The 22,594-nt window shown below is 37.7% G+C and overlaps 1 protein-coding gene across 2 annotated transcripts; it reads right to left on the bottom strand.

Moving 5' to 3' along the window:
* Positions 1-273: 273 nt before the first annotated feature.
* On the bottom strand, positions 274-22,162 carry LOC149034361 (uncharacterized). 2 transcript variants are annotated; one of them, XM_089193596.1, is made up of 17 exons: positions 21,755-22,162; positions 20,534-20,765; positions 20,115-20,318; positions 19,647-19,805; positions 18,454-18,607; positions 12,415-12,623; positions 11,493-11,712; positions 9,806-10,065; positions 9,013-9,175; positions 5,932-8,192; positions 5,200-5,245; positions 4,919-5,041; positions 4,213-4,320; positions 3,306-3,410; positions 2,806-3,048; positions 2,172-2,249; positions 274-1,531 (listed from the first exon to the last, which is right to left on the bottom strand). In XM_089193596.1, exons 2-17 carry the CDS (start codon positions 20,726-20,728, stop codon positions 1,338-1,340), a joined length of 4,722 nt encoding a protein of 1,573 aa, XP_089049722.1. In that variant the 5' UTR covers positions 20,729-20,765; positions 21,755-22,162; the 3' UTR covers positions 274-1,337. The 2 variants fall into 2 exon arrangements, with proteins under 2 accessions (XP_089049722.1, XP_089049723.1); XM_089193597.1 differs by lacking the exons at positions 274-1,531; positions 2,172-2,249; positions 2,806-3,048; positions 3,306-3,410 and adding an exon at positions 3,552-3,897.
* Between the last annotated feature and the right edge of the window lie 432 nt (positions 22,163-22,594).

The following is a 22,594-nucleotide window of genomic DNA, read 5'->3' as shown; positions in this document are numbered from 1 at the left end:
CCTTGTGCCCAGGGGTATTTCGGTCAGTTTTCAAGACGAAGGGGAGGGGGGGAGGGAGGCAAAAGAAACCTTCAAAACACACGTCTCAAAAACGACTGCCGATTGGTACCTTTCTTGCGTGACATTTCATTAGTTTAATTCGTTCAATTATGCATTAGCCTTTGCTATTTAGATGACCCCAACTCCCTCACTATCTAGGTTTTAGAGTAGCTATTTTTTTTCTGAACCGAGTTGAAATCGCAAGTCTCCCTACTAAAATATAACTGCTTACGATTTGATGAAAATGTGTCCGTCAAGAACATTTAATGGTTTGTAAAAAAAAAATAATGATTACATGAATAGAAACGAGTCTTAAAATAGGACAAAGTACAAAATAGTACTGAGCCCTCTAGACAAATATATTTTGTCCATTGTCAAGAAATTGTATTGTAATTCTTCCAGCCCTAAATAAACCAAAACAACACAAAAAAAAAAACGAAAACCTAACAAACATAGAAATTAAATACAACTTGTGCCTTACGCTTTGTTTCGTAAATCTGACTCTGAAATGAAGTGGAGGCATTTCTCATGCTACAATTTTCTTTTTGATGTTGTGTGAAGAAGCTGACTACGCGTCCATGAGAACAGAATGGACATAGGAAACACCTCATATCTAATAGATTTCACTCATAATAACACCACACGTAGTCTATCATCAAGGTTCGCTGGCTCTAAAAAGCTTAGATTTAGGTCATGCCATCCGTATCGATATCCGTTTCCTTTCGGTATAATAATCTCAATCACAGAAGAGCGGCAGTGGAGAAACATAAGGAGGCCTTGATACGGTAAAATGTAAAATCTAGTGAGGCAATGATTAAAATTTAGATGGTGCTAGACGAGGAAATTGTCATCTATACCGTAAAGAGAATTTTAATGCAAGGTTGGCTAGCTGTAAAACAGCCTGAAGAGACCCGAACCTGAAGAGACCCGAAAAAAAGAGGTACTTTGTGTAGGTTCAACGAGATATCTAATATGTTCAGGCGAATTCGTTTGCAGCATAAATGGCACCAAATACGCTTGTTGCACATATCATGCGTTTATTGTACCGGTCGCAACAAGCCGAATGTCTCCAAAATCGCTTCAGGTTTTTGTGCGTTTTTATCAGAGCAATCAAAGGACTCCAAGCATGTTTAAGGTGTTTCTCTTTAACGATCCCCTCTGTTCTGAGTTCTTCTCCTAAATTAGCGGCTTCTAATCGAGGGCGGCATTGAACGGAGTAAAATTTGCAATCCGTTCAATTACTTGATGGTTGAATCAGTTGCTACCAGATCCGTCAAAGTGGAAGACAACTACCGGTTTCAAAGAATGTCGGCAATGACAGGTAGCCCACAGTCTTTCAAAACGTCATAAAGATCTCCAACAGTTATGAGATATTTTTTTGCAGCGAAAGTCAAAACTTCCAACACTTGGTTCAACGTGCGCTTGTCCAAAAAACGTATCTCCGCAGGGGTCAGTCCCAGTTTCTCAGCAAATAGCTCCCAATCGTCTCGACCTACAAAAATAAGCATCGAAGTATGTTCAAAACATATTGCTATCTGCCCTCGACCTTTTCCCTTGCAAATTTCTGCTCAATATTTTAAAACACCTGGCTAATGTTTCCGATGCGAGAACATTACTGAACATTTTGTTTTCGTTAAGCACTTTTTTTTCGCATAAGACAGATTAGTCATTAAAAAAAGCAACACAAAGGTGAGTGCGACTTTTCGTTTATCTCTGCTCTATTCTCACCCCTCTCCCGTCCTGCCCTGTCCTTTTTTTATGACTTTTCCTTTTCTTTCTTTTTCAGTTTTTACGAAACCATCTTAATTGTAACTAATATGAACAAAATCATTTAAGTGAACGATAGGTCCACTAGATCCAATAATGAGACGTTGCTCACAGGCTCCTCAGCGGGGAGGATATCTTCCATCCAGAGAAGGTGGAAGCGTATGGGAATTATTACCGGGAATATGAAGATAGTGGTGAGGAGAGTGTAAATGTGTGAGTGAGTGAGCGAGTGAGGGTAAATAAGTCAGTAGAAGAGAGAGGGAAACGAAGGAAGGAAAAGGAGTTTTATTTAAATGCTTATGATTTGAAACACTTATTATTATTATAATATAAAAATATCTTAATTCTTTGCTACAAAGCCTCACCGCTGAGAGTAACTGTCAGCTCTTTTAGCTGAGTCTTTGGAATATCTTGAACAAGGAGTGTGTCGCGTAGCATTGGACCTGGAATAAAGAACAGCAGTATATATGAAAAGTACATTTCAAATGCAGATCGCGGGCTGGTGGTCTGAAACTAAACTTAGAGGGTCTCAGTGGAGTTATCAGTTGGCCGTGAATCAGCCGTAAGGTGGAGAATTGGCCGCTCTTAACCGGTTACAAGAGATAATAACCTGTTTATTTTCTCTTGCCTTTAATAATTAAAAAAGGTTAACCTTAAAATATGTTTATTTTACCGAAGCGGAAAAAAGTTAACTGTTAGCCGTAAATTTTTTTCCGAAATTTTAATAGTAAGCCGTAAAGGTCATCACCCCATCGACACCCTCAACTTACAGATGTGCGTTTAACTTTGCTCAGCAGTTTTGAAAGTTTTGGTTGAAATTTCAAGTGGCGAAGTTATTTCTCTGTATTACATGCAAAAAGAAATCAGAACCGTTTTCTGGATATGTTCTATCCAATTTTCGTTTAGAATGAAGAATGAACGACTTTTTCAGGCTTTTCTTGTGTCTTAATTCCGTACGAAAACGCGTTTCAGAACCACTCACCATTCCAGCTTGCTTACCTGCTGTCCCTGCTGGCATGATTTCTCTTAAATACTTAACAACATCAGTCCTGTCACGATCTTTAGCGTTCCTCGTGAGGCAACGGATCCATTTCTCAGTTTCAGGTTTCGGATCTTCCAGTGAGGCATCATCAAGTTTTAGATTGTGAAGCAATTTATCTATAACCTCTTTTGGGGGGTCCGATGTTAACTGGAGAGATTCGCTAACTTTGTGAGGCAAAACAAGAGATTCGTATCCATTCCCTAAAATATCGAAAAACAACGACAGCGATAAACAAAATGTGCCTCAAAAAAAAAAGGTAAAAGGTAATGACCAAAAAAGGTAATGAACATGAGAGAAAAAGGGGCAACCTGATACAGAAATGGAAGGAAAACTATGAATGATCGGCAACGGGGGTAACGCACCCTGCACTCTGACTTAAACTAAGCAACGAGGGTATTGCACGTTACACTCAACTTAAATCAAACAACCAAAATGGTAGAAAGAAAAGCCGAGTTACCTTGTGAAAAAGGGACCAGCGTCCCATCGTTCCCCTGCAATGCATCTCGCCGTGAATAGGCAGGTTCTAGTTGATTTGCAGCGGATGTCTGAATTTGACAATTTCCTGCAGGAGTGTTGCAAACGAAGGTGTTATGGTGAGTAACGATTCTGGACTCTCACGAAGTTAATGAATCATTTTCATGAAAAGCGATGACGTGCGATATTTACGCACGAGCTTGTTTTCACAAAACGAACAAGCAAGGCTTTGCGAGCGGGTGAGTCAGTTTGTTTATTAAATAAAAACTTTCTTGAAATTCAAGGTGATTTATTAAATCGCTTGTACAAGTATCCATGTAGTTCTGAAGGCTTTCTAGGCAACTTACGAAAAGGTGCCTTCAAGTTAAATCAAGGCTTGAAATAATAAAATAAAATGCTGAATTGAATTAACTAAGCTTACAGCAAGACAATTTCATAACAACGAATTAGTTTTTCGCAAGTATTCATTCGGTAATATACTGAATAAAAAGGAGGAAAAGCTGAACAAAAATAAGTATTTAGTTTTTCAACGCGGCTGGTTCTTTCTATGTCAAAAGGTGGACTGTCGTCGTCGTCTGAGGAGACAAAAACGCATTTCATCCGTTTATGAGTTTGTTGCTTATGTGCTTCTGCTGAAGACGAGGACGAGTTAAAATTGATGGTGAAAATTGAATGAAATCAGTGGTATGATTTGACAAGTCTCTCCTGATTGGACGAACGCTTTACGCACGTGTAAGAAAGCCATATCGCTGCTCTGATTGCCTACCAGAATTTTTAAGGCGGGTTAAGAAAACGGGGAGTAAATCTCAAGTATGTATATAATAACACACCTTTGAGTGCGCTGAGGATGAAACAATTTTACAACCGAAAAAAGATGAATAGAGACTTACTTTGTGCAAAAGGAACCAGTTTTCCGTCGCTTTCAACGCCTACTTGTGGTTGTAGCTGAACGGATGTTACAGATTTGCAAGGTATCATTGATGTCTCCTCGTTTCCACCTAGGAAAGAATTACAAACAAAAAAATTTTGAGTGATGAAAGTGCTCAACACTGAAAAAAGGAAATAAAAGGAAAGGAAGATAAGTCAAAGATCGTGCTTATCTAGGCGATGTTCAATGTACTCTGAGATACGGTGTGCTAAGGGTCCACGCTCTGTAATCTGGATCGAGTGGTCCGGGCTCGAGCCCTGCCCGGCTTGTTATGTTGAGAAGGTCAATTTCTCCCCATTGGACTCCCTCCCTCGCCTAAGTATTTATTAGTGCCAGCGAAATGCCGGGGGTAGGGATACCTGTGATGAATCAGTAGCCCATCTAAGATAAGTAGTAACAATATTTACCCTAGAAGTGCTCTACAGTGACGAGCCCTGGCAATTATGAACCACTGAGGTGGAATGGACGTTTAATTTTTATCTGTTGTTCACGCTGGCACATATTCTCTCGAGAAATTAACCCCATCAGTTCTATCATAATCCTTAGCATCCCTCGTAGAAAAGGATGCATTCAAGCCCCTTGTAAGTAAACAGAAATTATAAAATACGAAAAATGAACAATAATATGAAATGAGCAAAGGTAAAACAAGCAAAAAGGAAGAAACTGACCTTGTGCAAAAGGAACTAGCAACTTGTCACTTTCAACGTCTACACTTAGTCGTTGTAGCTGAAGTGCTGCCACAGCTTCGCTTGGCAACACAGGTGATTTCCTCTGATATCCATCTGAGATACCTATTTCAAAGAAAAAAATTTGATTGGACGATAGGAATCGTTTATGGTAAGATTAAAATACGAAACTACAGAATAACTGTGGAAAGAAACGTCTCTCATCGTTGAAACAAATCGACTGACACGAAGTGTGTAATCGAGAGATAAAAGTGGTGGCTAACCTTTCCCAAATTGAGGCCCCCCTTCACGTTGATGAGTCGCTATATGCTGTTGATGAAAATAATAAAAAAAGTCGCCAATATGGGCTCTTATGGGTGAATTGAGCCGTTTTCATTCGTTCCCACTCATTTCGGCGAAATCAGTGCGAACGAATGAAAACGAATAATTGCCCAATCAGTCAGTGGTGTATCCAGAGGGGAGCGTGATACTCCGTAAAAAGGCCAGGCTTAATGTGACCTGACATCAAATGACCTTCAAAAAAGACTCAGGCAAATCTCCTCGGCATAAAGGCAAAAAGGGCTTCGAGTAACACTTTCAATTACTTAAAAATTTTTATAAAAGTCCAGATCACATTGCGTTCACACGTAAAAGCAGCAAATATTTGCTATTCGCCGTTTAACATATTATAAGGTAACCACGTAAAAATTATCGATCATGGCAATGCTAAGGGGGATATTTTGGTATCTCTTGATGGTTTTGGCAAGGCAATCTAAGTTATACTGACATAAATATTTTAGAAAGAAAGAACGTTATAATCACCAACAATTCAACAATTCTCTCTGTTTTTGTAAAATATTATAGATGCATTACCATACACGATCAGTTCTCTCTTTGCTTGTATTTAGAATTGCCGAGAATTTGACAACGAATGATAGTAATAATCTTGCTGCCCAAACGTACCAGCTAATCAAGTGTGTTACTAAATCATGCCAGGAAAAAAACCTTTTTCTTACCTTTTCCTTACTAGAAGAAATCCAAGGAGCAAACTGTTCGGCATGAATCCTGTTATCCAAAGCAGTTACAGAGTTGGTACACACGGCCTGCTTTTCATTGCTTAAATCTGACTCTGGAATGAAATGAAGGCATTCCTCTTGCTTACAACTTTCCTCGTGATGTTGTGGGCAGAAGCTTACCACGCGTCCATAGGAACAAACAGGACAAAGGTAACTCACTTCGCATCTGATGTTCTTCACCCAGAAGAATTTTTTCCACACCCGATCAATGATCGAGGTTAGCTGGTTACGAAAAGCTCGAATTGAGTCCACGTCGACCACATCAGTTGCAATTTTTACACTAAGGACAACGACCTCAATTGTGGAAGAGTGGCAAAGGAGAACCAGGGAGAGACCTTGACTCGGAAAGATGTTGAATCTGGCAAAATTGATATAAGTTTTGGGCAGATCTACGCCGGGAAATTCCTTTCTACACCACTGAAAAAATTCCAGCACAAATCGAGGAAATAAGCCAGGCGGGACCCGACCTGTATCGAATTTGAGAAAAAGAGAGGGGAGTTGGGCAGAGTCTACTAGATCACTTATCTGCTTTGGTGGAAGCGTTCGCAACATAGATGGCACCAAGTAATGTTTGTTGCACAAGTCATCGGATGATGGCCAAGGACACATCAAGCTGAATTTTTCCATAATCGCAATAAGACTTCCGTGGGTTTTTTTCTGAGGAACCAAAGAGTTCCAAACATGTTTGAGGAGGTTTTCTTCCAAGATTCCTGTTTTCTCCAGTTTTTCCCAAAGACGAGCAAAGTGTCTCTCTTCGTGATAGGCCCTGACAGTTATTACATTCTTGAACACGTCAATCAACCACTGAATATCCAAAGTAACTAACTCACTCAATTCTGGAGAGTCGTCAAAGTGAATCAAAACTCGCAGATCGTGCAAAAAGGTAAGCACTGTCTGTACTTCGTTGTCGTTAATGTTACAAATCTTCGAAGCGATTTTTTTCGCTGTCGAGAGGGAGATGAACTTGTGATCCTTTTCCTTAAGGACGCGAAATGCCTTTTCGTATTTCAACCACTTGATCGGAATAGCCTCGGTTACGTGTGGTAACTCTTTAGAAACGTCATGTACGTCCTTTCTTAAGCGCATGATTTCTTTACATTCGGATTCAGTGCCTGACTTTGTGTTATCGACACAAAACACGTCAAACAAGTGGGCACCATATGGCTTGTTCCTTAAGTCGCCAAATATTTCATTGGCTAGTTCAAATGGATTACGATCGCAATAGGGCTGATCAGCATGTGTGCACACCAAAAAAACGGCAGGAAATTTCTTCAATGACACTAAATTTTCGCGGTCCACTTGTTGGCAATCACTCCCTAAGGCAGCCAAAGAACTCATCCAAAAGTCTAAGTAATCTAAGTTCGTTTTCAGATTACATTTATCTTCAATTTTTCTATAAACTCCCTGCTTCACTAATGATGTGGCTTTGTCTCTTGGATTTCTGCTCAAGTCATAGACCAAAAAGTAGATTGCTCTTCTTGTGAGAAAGAGGGGGTGCGTCACGTAATACACTGACTGTCCAGCGAAGTCCCATATCATTGAATAGATGTCTTCTTTATCATCTTCCCAGTTGTCTCGAAAGAGCTGGGGAAGTAACTTCGCAACATCGTCGAAATCTGGCAATTTTTCCAGCGTGGTGGTAAGCAAATCTTCATCTGGTTCTAATTCTGTAGGACTTCGTACTTCCCTCGTTGGTAAATGCGGTTCATCGTTGGTGGTATTGGTTTTTGCTGGTTTTCTAGATGATTCTAAAAGGTCTGCATAACTTGATATCTCATGGGGTTCACTTTTCTCTGGGGCGTCAAATACTTCAAAATCATAGCCAGCTGACTCGGCTGAACTTGTTCTTTTGACTTCAGCAATTTTTTCATGCGTCGTCAATTTGTCTGCAACCCACCGTGCTGCATTATGCTCAAATGAAATAACTGTAGTATCAGTGTTGGTGTCCTCGTCTTTTTCTCCTGTCTTCCATACTTCAGTGGTTACTTTAAAATGATAACGATCGATCTCAATTCCCAATGTGCTATCTTCATCAGGGTTGAAGCAAATCCCCTTCAAGGACTTCTTCACGCTGGTTTTACCAGACCGATCTTGTCCAACTATCATCAGAGGCACTCTCTTGACGCAAGCCTGACCATCGGCTAAAGCATTTAAGTAGGTTGCCAAAGCTAGAGGACCTCGAGCACGAATCGCTGGAGGAACTGCAACAAACGGAAATGATACTCGTAGTTTAGTTATGCAATGTGAACCCGCCAACTTATTAAAACAATCTATTTCCAAGCTGTACTTTTATAACCATTAATGAAATTGAGATGTTAGGAGCGATATAATAAAAGTGCAAAGAAGCCCACGAGAAACCACAACGGGTTGAAATAATAGGCTCCTTCTAACTCATACTAGCTCATACTTATTTACGACAAAATAACTGGCAAGGTACAAAAAAAAAACAGCCTTAATCAAAACCGTTTTTAATATACTTATGTGTATCAGATAACTGGGTTCAAAAAACAACAGAAACAACAAGAAGATGGATTTATGTCAAAAGGAATAGTTTCAGTTCAGGCGTTTTAGAGCTAAGAATACATACGCATTTGGTACCTTTGGAAAACAGAAACCTTTCTTGGATTTGTCCTATTTGTACATTGAGGTGTACACTGTCTATTGCAGATTATAGATATATAACGTTAGGTATACTTGATTTTTGAAATATTGCCTCAGTGTGAGCATCGATGCACTCCTCAACATTATTCAAATAATTTTTCACAATATGATCACAACTGCATGCCATGGCAATGCTCACTTTGCGTCCCCCGAGATTCTCAGGCAAGCAATGCCTTGGGAAAAAGCCCCCATTGTTTAAATGTAATTCTTCTATTCCTCGTTCCATTAGCCATTAGATTCCTCTTTATAACGAAGCACGTCTATGTGTCACTTTCAGTTCCACCTCATTTAGACATACTGAAAATTTACAACAATCCCATCGCCCATGCCTTGATGTCCGTGGCTTTTCATCAATTTTACCTTTTCTTTCTACTCCATTGCTCTTTAAGGCAGCAACAACAAAGCATTGAACTTCCTTGACAAACTCGAGAAACTCTGGTAGCTTTCTCACTAAATTCTCTGGTTGCCACTGCCCACCACTGAGCAGCCTGTCCCACTCTTCGCAATGTAGGTGTACATCAGTCTACCAAAAAAAGAAGTGGAAAGAAATCGTAATATAACCTTGATTTGAGTTGGGGTTGTGGTAATCAAGCCATGCCTATAATAGGGTATGAGGGCAGAGATTGGCATGGGTAGAGAGCAGGAGAAACGCCGTTTTTTTGGTATTTTCTGTGAATAGTAAGTTACCTTAATGAAAGAAGTATACGATGATGATAATAAATGAACTTAGAATCAACCCGAATACTTTCACAGGAACTGAACTAAGGAAAAGTTACATTCTACGTGACTGAGAAATTTATTTTAAAAGGGTGCTGAAGTTTCACAAAAAAGGGAGAGAGTTATTAATCCAACGAAACAAGTAAACAGAATTCATTAATACAGCATGAAAGCATTACATGGTCTAAGAGTAAAATCTACTGCGCATAAAAAGTTCAGATGTGAAATTGCCCATAGTTAAAAGTAAAAGAACGTAGTCTCGCCACTTCGACGTTTCTACACAATTTCTTTGATTCTGATGGATATCCGCTATTGTTAAACAATTCATTTCATCGCTGTTTCAAAGTTGTCAAAATATTTCAGGAGTGAATCAAGAGAGTATGGCAAAAATTATGGAAATCATTAATTACGGGGAAAAATGAAGCAGAGTCTATACCGATTCTCTGAATGTTCCATCTTTCACATCAGCGCTCCAAGATTTTTCTCTAGACAGGATGACACTGAAACCGGGTTTAGACGTGTACACATTTCGTTTGGCAAGCCGCATGTGAGTCAAATGAAATCCCCTAGGCATCTCCTTCTCAGGGAGTCGTAGGCCAAACGGGTCATCATCGGTAAAAGTTAGCCCAGAGAGATATCTTGCTAACATACGTATTACTTCTTCTTCGGGCGCATAGTCTACCTTGTTGACCCTTCCTGTTAAAATATTCACCGAGCAAGAAATTTTTTAAGAGGCTAATCAATCTTTTATTTTCCATTAGCAGGCCGTCTTTTGAGACCTTTTCGAACAAAATCGCAGAGGTCATGATGTCACGATCATTCTGATTCCTAAACCCTGACTGTTGTACTTAAATAAGGACAAAAAATGTATTTAAAAGAGTATATTTATGTTTTAAATTTTGTGGTAATGTAAACAAACTGCTAAAATGTATCTCCCAACATATCTGGTGAGTGGAAAGAAAAAAAACTGCATATACGTTTTTTAAATACGTAATTGAAGAAAATTGACTTTCTCTGAGATGAAATAAAATGTGCAAAGCTCGGATCAATCAGAGTCTTTATTTTTCTTGATTCAGTGTGGATTCCAAGAATGCAAGGTATTTTAGAATGAGTGAGTTGCAAGTAATCGGATCCTTGCGTTTGAGCACAGATTTCTGGGATCGCCACGGGGCAAACATTGTACCTCGCTAGAAAGGAACGCATGGCGAAAGGTTGTTGGACGTCCAAAAAAGCGATTTTGACGACATATTATGGTTTTTTCGCCGCAATTTTATTTATTAATGGATGAAGATAATGTTGATACGAGCCTGTTTTCACACTTGTTAACGTATTTAATAGACAAATTACGACGTTTGAAAATATATCTCCTCAAAGGAAAGATGTCGTTGTCAGCGGAGGTGAAAATTATTTTACCGAACTGTTGCATTCTGAAAGGATGAAATAGGCGATGAAAAAAATGAGGAAATCCCAAGGTAAAGAGATATTTTGTTTGAGAAAAATCCAAAGGTCTTATGAGCCGCAACTTTTCTTCTCGAACTCCTTGAAGGATCTTGTCAGGAAAAGCAAGTTCATGGGAACTCCGACAGAAACTGTGGACATATCATCAGTTGTGCATCGCTCTTTAAGAGACCAATTTGTGTCACTCATCGCCGCAGAAGAAAGGGTTCAGTTTTGAGCCGATTATCAATGCTGATTCGTTCAAATTGTTCACAACAAAGAAATAGTGTAGGTGTTTTATCACTATAATGTACCACATTATGCACGCCATTTCAATCTCCTGCTGCCTCGAGGTAGCTTTTGTAGCGCTCTTTTGTATTACCAAGCCATGTAAAAAGCTAGAAGTAGACTTAAAACGTGTCTAAACAACTGAAAAAGCTTTGTTGAGTTATTCCTTGGCAAAGAAAAACTTACACTTCCCTCGTATCGGCACTACCCAAATCTCTCGTTTTTTTTGGTACGTCGGAACAACCTTTCGCCATACATTTCCTTCTAGTGAGTTGCAGTGTTTGCCCCGTGGCGATCCCAGAAATCTGTGCGAAACTCATTCATTAGTAAACTCATTCATTAGTAAAAGATGATTTATAGACTTAACATTTTTTAATGTAATTACGCAACGAAAATACCTTCATGTTTGTTGATTATGAGTCTACAATCAAACTCGCACCCGGGAAACAAAATATTGGCTCGCAAATATCTCCGTGATGGGAGAACCACCCAGCCTCGACTTCGTGACCGCGTGGATTCATCGGTAAAGTGAATCTCTTCCATAATGTTCCTGACGAAAGTGGCTGGGGATGGGATATCTTCCAGCTTCTCCTTAGCATCCTTATTTTCTACCCAGACCTGAACAGAATGTATGAAAAGCTTTTGGAAAATCATTCTTTAAACTAATAATTGATTCTTTAAGCTTTCCTATTCGAAATGGTTTGTTTTATAGTTGCTGTGGCTCAATAAGTAGATATTTAACATTAATGGACATATGACAATATAATTAAGTTAACTTACTCCAAGGTTTTATCGTTTTGACATGAGGCAACCTGGTTTAGTCAGTGCTTATTCAAAATTATTAAGGCCAGTTATGTTCACAAAGTTTAGCCGTTGTTTAACAAAACTGCATTCTAAGCCATCTTCAAAGTAGCCGAATCTTTTATCTGAACATTTACATTTGTGAACAGTGTAAAGAGAGCCGAAAGCTAATAGTAAAACGCGACTTTTATTTGATGAAATCAACGTTCCCTCCGTAAGAGAATCCCTGAGGCCCGCTGCTTCCGTATAACCGTAGTTTGGGTTAGACCTATTGTAAAAAACCGGCCCTTTAAGGTTTGGTTCAGCTTTCTTTTGATGCTCTTACTGTGCAGAGAAACATCTTCTACACTACCCATAATGTTCAACGATAGGAAGACCTTAGTTCATTCGACTTTTCGAATGAATTGCTTTATCAGTAGCATCATATGAGCCACCGATTTTGTAGAAAATTAGCCAGGCTTGTTAATAAATTTGAGCGAGCCACCGCCCATGTAATCAGACCCTTGAAAGTTAACTTACCTTGCATCTCAGTTGATGACTACATGGAGTAACGAATGTTAAGTCAAATCTCGCGGAGTAATCACGATATTCTTTCTCTGTATTTTGATAGAAATATTTCTTGAATAAATCTGCTATGAAATCCACGCCTTCTTGAAATGCAACCTTCCAATAATTTCCATCGGCAGAATATTCTAACCTTGTTGTTGCATCATCTATACTCCACTCTCCTGATGGGAAAAAGAGCTTATTTGAGCTTAGTTTGTATTTTTAATAATCACAAATTTGAACATATTGGTTTCGAATGCTTGGATATGTAAGGAGAAAGAAATGTACTGCGTTTTATTAGTTAATAATGATGATCATAAAAATAACAATTATTCTATACTTAAATAGCGCTAAGCGCTTGACAATAACATCACACTTTATTACATCCATTTCAAGTGAAACCACTGGTGATCCTTGCCAATCTGATTGTCAGCGCGATTTGTTTATGAATCACACCATTTTATGCTCTTGATTGCATCTTTCTCTGCAAATGATATAACTCAATTAAAACGCAACAACAATCAGATGCAGGGCTTGTTTAAAGAAACCAATCCAAACTGTGGGAAAATGAGAGGAAACTTTGCAACTTTTTAAAAACCAACTCAAAACTGGATCAATTAAATATTTTTAAAGACCAAAACAACCTGCGCTCGAGGGACTAAATTTGGCGATTTCAAAGAAGATGTAATAAAGTGGTAATTAAACTTTGTGTCGTGCAATTGTGGTCTGAAATCACCCTTGTAATTTCCGATGAAACTCGCCCGGAATTATACGATTGCAATACGCAGTAAAATGTGACCTTCATATACCAATAAAAAAAAGGAAAACATAGACAAAAGCGAAATGTGAGTAAAATTATCAAAAAGAACTTTTATAAAATAGCATTACAAAAGCGCGCCCTTTGATTGGTTAATTTGCTCGCTCCATTTGCGCGCAGGTTGTATGCTGACGTCAGTTAGTTGTTGTTGTTTTTTTTTCTAAACGAAACGAAAGAAGTATAAGAGTCGCACGAGGCGAGAGAGAATGATAAATTTAATATCGTTTTGTGATCAAGTCACTAATTCTCATGAAAAAAAAAGTGCGATAAAGCGAGCCGATAAAAAGAGATAAACCGATAAAAAAAGAGCCGGAAAGAAAATGAAATATCGGCCGAAAAGGCGAAGCTGTTACTAACTTATCGTTGAAAGCAATAACACGAAGAAACTTAGCAGAAATTGTAAAGAAAACGAGCTGAAAAAGAAATATGTAAGATGAAGGCACAAATTACAAAGTTCTACTAAAGAATACTTCAACAAGGACGCAGAAAACGCGATTTTTGTGGCCAAATAGTCCTACCACTACGATTGCGACCTGATGATCTGTACGGAAAGTTTTTTTTAAGTTTCTAAGCCTAGGAAGCAGTTTTGATAAGTTCTGGAGGCTTTTTAGTGAAATAGAGGTCAGGTGTAGAGTTTCAAGAGGTGAAATTTATTTCAATTATTAGAACTTAGTTCTTAATTCTTTAATAACATAATTAGACCACACCACGACAAAAGCGGCAACATCCAGCCGTGTGCACTGATGAGGCCCTATCAGGGGTCATCGGAATACAGGATATTTGGGTAAAAATTATAGGGATACGGGATATTTAAAAAAAGATTCTGGAATATCGAAGATCGAAGTTCCAATAACAAAATAAGTTTATTAGTCAATATAGAAGGTGCAAATAATGCTTTCAAATGCGATTTTTTACATTTTGCCATCAAATATTGTCAATTTTGGCATTAGGTGCCAATATCCCTTGCGAACTGAATTCCCAGTTTTCTGGGAATTCCTAGGAATTCTCAAAAATTCTTAATTATATACAAGAGATATACATATATGTATACGTTTATAACTTAAAGATCATGGAACTTATTATTCAAACTAAGTTTTAGTAAATCTCTACATTAATATGAATTTTCTCATGAAGCAGCAGTCAATTATGTTAAATGCAAATTGCCAATTAATCCAATGTACTCATATCACAGATTTGCTTTCTAACCTCAAAGGACTCTTGGATTCCATGATCATAAAATATTTTTATTGTGATGCCGTCTCATGATTACAGATGTGAAAAAACCATCAAACATTCATTAGCTTTTTCTCTGGTACACAACTTCCACATGTGTAATAATAATTACACCGTTATCTACACTTAAGAAACTTTGATAGTTATGAACATAAGTTACTTCCCTACATTACTGGTTGCCTTTGTTAGAGACTTTTTGTTGACATTATTTTTAGTAGAAATTTCATGCCTTAGACAAACAAATTCAACACCTAATTAATCTTTCTTTTTTCATGATTGTTGTTGCTGTTTTTTTTTTTCAGTTTTTTGCTCTGCTTTCGTAACTGATTGCTGTAATTTGTTTTGCGGTTTTTATTCTTACAACACATTTTTGTAAGAGTTCCAATACTTGTGGGTCATCCACACACTTCGCAAACATTTGGCATGCAGACAAGACAGAGGTAGTCACTGTTCCCTTTGAGAAAAAACACCTTTTAAATGACTTCTTCAATTTACCTCATTTGAAACCCTGATCTGAAAATACTTTTAAAACAAGACTTGTTAGTAGTGAGAAGTAAAAACCGAGTTTCCTTTCAAAACTTAATTTCTTGAATGTCCCAATCACTGGATCTCCCAAAAAAATTACTTCTTTTTATTTTTGGTGCAAAATACAAGTCCCTCTTTATATACAAATGAAAAGTGCAAGTCACACTTCAATAATAACAGCTCTAAAGTTTACTTGTTGTTCTTCTCTGTCCATCAGCTATCAACAAAATTGTTTTATATCTCGGACAGTGCATAACCATTTGTGGACCAGAGTTCCAACGCACCTCTGTAATCGCATATAGTTGCTTCTGTATCTTGTACAAATACTTCTCCTTTATGAGACGGACTTTACTGTGTTGTCACCACTGCTTTAAGTTCAGCGGAAACGACTGACTGAGGAATCGAATGGCGGTGTTGGAACGTGTTGCTAAACGCTTGCTACGGTCAAGCTTTGTTGATTTAGGTACTGGCACACTGGGATCATCTATGTATCTCTTATACTTCCTAATGTGGTATCCTTCTTCTATAAAAATGAGGGTAAAAGACAATTTGTAATCGCATTCAAAACTGTGATTGGCTTGTGTTATTTCTCACCTTTGCCATTAACACAACTCAAGTGGGTTTCGAGTCTTTGTTTCCTCGACAACTTTCAGTCACAAATCGCGCATTTGTAGTACGATCGATTCTTGTCGATTATTTCTACATAGAGTGAGCTCACATCATTATTTATATAACCGTCAGAACATGGGTGCAAGGTATCCATCGTCCAGAAGCAGAGAACCGGTCGGAGAGGTCAGAATAAAATTGTGCGCTTCTCATGACACTGCTATCGGCAAGTCAGCGGATTCACTATGCTAGCCAGTGACAAGTCCTAAAAGATCCGCGTGATCATGCCCGTGATCGGAAACAAAGAAGACTCCACTTGGCGCTCATCTTTGAATGTAATTTTCATCGGTTGATCGCTTGTTTATTAAGTTATTTCTTTTCTCAACTATTTTGCCAAATATAACATCTCTAAAGATAGGTTTTATTGTGGTCCAATGGGAAAACGAGAACAGCGTGAGTGTTGTAAAAGAAAAGAAAGTCGTTGGCGCCGTGAAGTTAAAAGAAGGGACAACAGTTGACATATTGACTGGTACAAACAAGGGTCGAGTGGCCATTTCTAAAGCTACCATCTTGACAGTTTGTAGTGAGTAAAAATTTTGATATTCGTTACGTGATCAAAATCTTATCAAAGAATAGATAGAACGGCTTGAATTAAGCTTACATAATGCTCGGTGCAACTAAAACGGTCACTTACATGCCGCAGTTTCTTAAGCTTATGCTTTACAATGAAATACATCTATCAGTAAGGTTTCAAGACTACTTCAGTTACGTTTGGGAACATTCATGATTCATGATACAATCTGTGATTAAACAAACCTCATTACGTAAAAAAGCCCTCCTTGGTAAAAACAAAATAATGTATTCAGCCCTTTTTTTAGTAAAATCTATGAGAGAGATGTACTAACTCTAATATAAAAGTCATTCAATATAACAGAGATTTCCCAATCCCAGTGCACTTTGTTAAATTGAGATTCCAATGAATGCCCTTTTCCTTATAGCTATCTAGGGCCTTGCCTAAGCTTTTAATATACTTATATTTTTTTTTTCATATTCAGGTGTCATGGAGTCCAGATACAAAATGGTCAAGCTTCTTGTAGACAACTTCATTCAAGGCCAACTCACTGTGAGCCCAGGGAAAAAAAGAGAAACAGCAGCTAAGTCTGCAGTTTAGGATAACTTCATTCTAATTTATTGTTACAGTTACCATAAGATTTGAATTGAAAAATCAATTCTATTTAAGTGTAATTAACCCCTTCACTCCCAAGAGTGCTAGGTCAAAATTTGAGAAGAAATCTTTGAATTTCAATGTGCAGAATAAACAAAAACAAAGAGTAAAACATGAAAGTGCTGATTGACAGCTTACATTTGAATGTTCACACACAAGAATTTTGTCCAAATAAGTTACAACCAAATAAAATCAAGTCAAAACCTGTCTCTGGGAGCGCAAGGGTTAATACCATTTGTATCATTATCCAAAATTAAATGATTCATTTTAAGACTATTTTTAGACCGATAGTATTTATTGCAACAAATATAATTTAAGATATTGTATTTTATGGACAAGAATCAACAGATTTTATAAACAATTTGTGTCGAACCAAATTTAATGATCGATTAGAACTATTTTATATAAATAGCTGTAATTGAGGATTAATCCGCATGAAGTTTTCAAGAAAATAAAAATAAATCAAATTCCATCCAAATTCCATCCATTCATCCATCCTACATTTTGATGTTAATAATTAATCAAAAGTACTTTACACGTAAACCTTAATTAAGCTTGTAAATAAATTTCATTGAATACTTGAATTTTAGCTGGGATTTTTTAATTTTTTAGTATTTATGTTATATAAGTAGCCTCAAATTTTTGCTTAAAATTCCCAGTATTTCTTAAACATTCCCAGAAATTCCTAGGAATTTTTTAGATTTACAGCTTTTCAGGGAAAGGAATTGGTGCTCTGAGTTGGAATTCCTAGGAATTCCATGTCATGTTGGCTATAAACTTAGAATTTCTGGAATTTCTTGGAATTTCTAAGTTTTTAGAACCAGAGTTGTTATGATTGGGAACTCTTAGGAATTCCTAGGAATTCCCAGTCCGAATTTACCGTAAAAATGAACACCTTTTATTCCTAGGAATTCCAAAATCCATTTCGCAAAATCCATTTCTCGATCGGTGACTCATTGCTTTGAAGTCACATCATGTGAATGTTACATAAGAGCATGCCATCGATGCATATGATGTCTTATTTACACTTAATTTCTATTTGAAATACAAAACGCCTCAGGAAAATGTGTTTTTCGTTATCAGGTACCCAAACATTTCACGCTCAATGACGTCATCATGGTAACTGGCATTATAGGGATACGAACCAAAAGAATTAACGGGAAACGGGATATTATGGGCAAAAATTAATGAGATACGGGATACTCAGACATCCCCAACCCCCCCCCCCCCCTCTCCTTAATGGGGCCTCACTGATACAAATACCTTCAAGCTTTTTTGTTTACTCGCGGTAAATTTATTACTATTGCCTCAGCTTGAATTTAAACTTCCATGGAGTCCATGTTAAAATCCACAACAAGAGCTTAAAACGCTTAAACTTGGCAAAAACTTATCAAATGAAAGCTGAAATCGCGAACACCACAACGGAATTGCCATAAATCTTGAATGCTCATTCACTTTGCAAGTGATTTTTATTCTCGTATAAACAAGATTTTCAGTAGATTATCGTTAGTTTGTAGCTGTGTATGGTATGTATGTGTGTAAATGTGTATGGTATATTTTAAAACTTGAAACGGACACGTTTTCTTATATCCTACCGGTCACTTACCTTCACTAGGTCCGCGGATCACAGCCGATCCAAAATGACACCAAATATCAGCTTCTAAAGGATTATTTGCTTCTTCATGGCCTTTCATTTTACGGAGTGATTCCAACACAGCATCGTGAAGTTTAGACAGATATCGTGAATTGCTCACAGATTTCTGGTAACAAAAGAGTACAAGAGTTACCAGCCCGGCTTACATCGGTATACAACAAAATTGGATGGCAACCATAGTAGACTTGTTTTACCAATCTTCAAATCAATTATGATTACATGAGGATAATGAAGATCTAGCAAAAAATCTAGATTTACAATAGGCTTTTCTTCGACATGGTCTGACTGTCACAACAGCATTGCATTGCTTTATTCGGGATGTTCAATGAGGATATTTTCCGTTAATTACTAACGTCAAAAAGGTTTCTGGATGAGGATTTGTAGCTTCATTAGCTTTTTCTTTCGTTAAATTTTAACCCTCACCATTTCAGGCAACACTTCATATTGAGAAAGGGAAACCGCTGACGAGACCAAGAGATTATTTTCAGACTGTATATAAGTTCTCTTTTTCGCACTGACCGTAGATTAATCGAAAAAACATTGAACTGTATATAAATCGAGCTAATTCTCAAAAAGCAAAAGAAGACTTCGACAAGAAAATGGCAAATAAAATGTATTGATCGTTTGATTGATTTCGATAAAAATTGATTTTAAGGAGGCCTTCTTCGCGAGCTGGTTTGATGGTGGATAACGATATGAATTTTTGAGGCTTTAGGTCTCTGGTTTTGTACACCAGATTTTTGCGTACAATCGATTTTCAATATTTACGATTGTGTGATCTCTTTCCTAAACTTACATTTCATTTAGTTGGCGCCATGGAGAAGGAAGGTAATAAAAACGAGATTCCACCACATATCTTTTTTCCATAACAAAACTTAATAATACCCTCAAAGAATGAAAAACACCTAGTCTACATATATTTAATGGCAGGCTGTGCAAAAGTCGCAAAAATGAACTCATTAAGAAGGGTAGAGAACTTAAGCCCGCGATCATCAACCTGCAAGTTCAACTCTCTAACACACTACCATGATAAGTTTACCTCACCCTGTCCAAAATGTTTTATATCAAGCCCATAACATGTCAAGTCATATAACACAAAGTTGTCATTGTTTTTGCCAACGATAAGTATATAAAGGACGACATACCTGTTGGCCTTCTTCACTTGAAGGTCTCAGTCGATACTGCCCTTCTTTTCCAGGGACCAAAACCAACTTCAATTTACAGTTTTCAGAGAGATTCCAGCCATCAATGAAGCCACAGTTATTGTTAAATTCATTTCTCATCCCTCTCAGTTTTGCTGTAGCCTGAAATTGAAGTCTTCTTTAGAAATTGTCTAGATCTTTGTGATCTGGAAAACCCATCTGTAGATGGCAGGATGTCAAAACCTCCCCTTTTCATTACAGACCACAGCATGCAAAGATTCTTTTACCAAGCCAAAAAAAACGAGCATCACAAGCCTGGGAGTAAGTGCAGCACGAAAAAGAGAAACTTGATGATATCTTTTGATGTAAGCAAACGTTTTTATGGATAATACTTTACAACAAAATGCCCATGATGAGACTAAAAACGTACTCATTGCGATATTGCAGAACTGATATTAAAAAACTACTCACAATTCTTATTCCAATAAGCTGTTTAACTTGCATCCTTTGCTTCTTTGTTCCCTTCGTAATACGCACTTCTCCGTCTTTCCGCGTTACTTCTGCTCCTGTTTCGTTGCTTAACTCACGAAGATTAGCTCCATGCCTACCAATTATTAAACCTTTGTATCCGGATGGAATTTCTACTACCTCAATATTATTAATCTCTATCTCCTCCTGTGAAGAAATGGTAGAAGTTTTGAGCTTCCATGCAAATAAAATTGAATTTCAATAAATACAGGGAAAGCTTATAAATCCTGATTGATGCCCGCTAGATAAACGGGTCTTTTTTTTTCAATTAAACACTGTAAAAATTCCGTCGTAACCTTCTATGTGATTAGAGCGAGGCTTATCCAAGAGTGGATAGTCTTCAGATGTTTTGTTTAACTTACCACCTTTTCCAGAATGAGTTTCCTTGCTATTTCTCTCTGTTCTGCATCCCCGAATATTATAAATCCTTCCTCGTCTCCATCTGTTGAGGTGATTTTCGCCCTAGAGGTTTGTCTTATCGTATTTAAAACGGCTCCATCCCTTCCAATAACTTGACTTTTGAACTCCCTCGATACTGGCACAAATTCACTCTCCATTGCCAAGACAGCTTACCTCTAATGAGATTCAACTGATCTGAAAATCACAAGTACTCTAATAGGTTGAAAGTTCCTGTAATTTAAGGCAAGCGTGTAGGCCAAGAAAACAATTTACAAACCAACCAATAGGAAAGTAAACTCAACATCGAACATTGAAAATTTACCCTGAACCACAGTAGCCAGCGGAAGAAGATATGTCAAGATACAGTCGACAATTTCAAAATTCAAGCGAATGTGTTTCCACGTAAGTTATATGCCATTTCCGAGTAGAAATTAAGTCAGGGTTTGATAGCATTTTACTTTCTCTTGGAAAGCCAACCATTTCCCTTACTTTGCACCAGGCCGTAAGAAGTCTTAAACAGCTACTGTTCCTAAAAGTAAACAATGTATAGATAAAAACCACCCAGTCGGAGTTTGAGACATTAATCAAGGAAACAAAACCGGCTAGATCGAAGGACTCAAACTACGCTCCATATGATCTTTACGCTAATATTTCGATTACTCACATAAGAAACACAGGCTTCTCACAATCATCTCATATTTTCTCATTAAGAAGGAATCACTCATATCGGAGAAGTAACTCGTCTATGAGCTTTCGAGAGCTTCCGTGGAAAGCTGATTGCGCAATTACGATATAGGTTCACACGGAGTGAATTACAACATTTCTTATTTTAAGACAACCGATTATCTAATAGCAACTGGTACATTATTCATCTCATAGTCATCAAGTTCGAAGGAATCAAAAATTCAATCTTTTCGAAAGATCAGGCGCTACGTTACAATCATCCATCTACACTTTACGTATCTCAAATAACAAAGAAAGTCTGACTGTCCATCACTAGAGGAGTTTGATAAAATTAATGCATGCCGGCTGCTACTAATTCATATCAAATAGTGCAATAAAAAATAACCTTGATGTCATACCCACTCGTGTATTTCCCTGTTTAAGTCGATTGGGTTTTGTCCTACTTATTAAAGGCGAAATTGAAATTTTGTGACGAAAAGACGATTATATTTGTGTCTTACCATTGCCTCCGCTGATACGTGTAGTTTCCTCTACAAATCGTCTGTTAAAACAGGCTGGAAGAGCCCGTCTTTCGATCGCTTCTAACCACAACCTTTTGTAAATTAGATTAATTGAAAATAGATTTATTTCGAGCCGAGATGTTTGAGAGAATCGAGCGCGTTGCAACCAGAGGTACTTCCGCTATGGCCGATGTAGTGCTCGGTTAGACAACAATGAGGCCTAGCGATCGCAAGGCATGACGGAACTTTTGCATATTGTTATCACGGAGACTGCTATGTACATGCTTCGGCCTGGATACAAAAATCCCGAAAACTTGCCCAATTTTCAGTCCGGAATAAACATAAATCTCATTTTAGAGAAAGATGTTTTTTCGTCTTGTCTCGAGCGTGGGACAAAGAAAAAGATCTGAATCCCCTTGAGAAATCCAACCTCAGATCTTCGGATTCCGCACTCTGATTCGCTACCACTGACCCACAGAGACTCCATGGTTAGCACGGCCCATTATGATTTCATATATGACACGCGTCCTGCATACTGCTAGGATTCGAATGTGTGGTTAGCGTCACGTTCAGTAAATAGAATAAGAAAGATGGTAAGTTTGAGTAGTGACTTTTTATAATCTCTAAAAACCTCGAAATTTTCTCAAAAAATTTACCGCAATTTTTTTCTAGAAATGATACCATAATTTGAATAAAACGAGAGATTGCTGTGATGAAATTTCCTGGAAGCCTCTTCAAACTGATTCAGAATTTTTTATTTTTTACTAGACAATGTAAGTGATTCGATAGCTTTCTATCCTTACATATCACTCTTTTAAACAAACAATTGCGACAATAAAC

Source organism: Pocillopora damicornis, chromosome 14 (genome assembly GCF_964200805.1).
Source record: "Pocillopora damicornis chromosome 14, jaPocDami1.2, whole genome shotgun sequence".
Taxonomy (NCBI): Eukaryota; Metazoa; Cnidaria; class Anthozoa; order Scleractinia; family Pocilloporidae; genus Pocillopora; species Pocillopora damicornis.
Note: the sequence above shows the minus strand (reverse complement) of the source record. Positions and strands in the feature narration are given on the sequence as shown.

Bases quoted from the DNA above. Each gene is read 5' to 3' on its own strand.
- LOC149034361 (XM_089193596.1), bottom strand. From the start codon at position 20,728: ATGGAGAGTGAATTTGTGCCAGTATCGAGGGAGTTCAAAAGTCAAGTT. The intron at 8,193-9,012 runs GTAAAATTGATG...CGTTTGTTGCAG, and splicing joins CAATGGAGTAGAAAGAAAAG to TTCCTCCAGCGATTCGTGCT. The intron at 1,532-2,171 runs GTGAGGCTTTGT...TTATTTTTGTAG, and splicing joins GCTGACAGTTACTCTCAGCG to GTCGAGACGATTGGGAGCTA.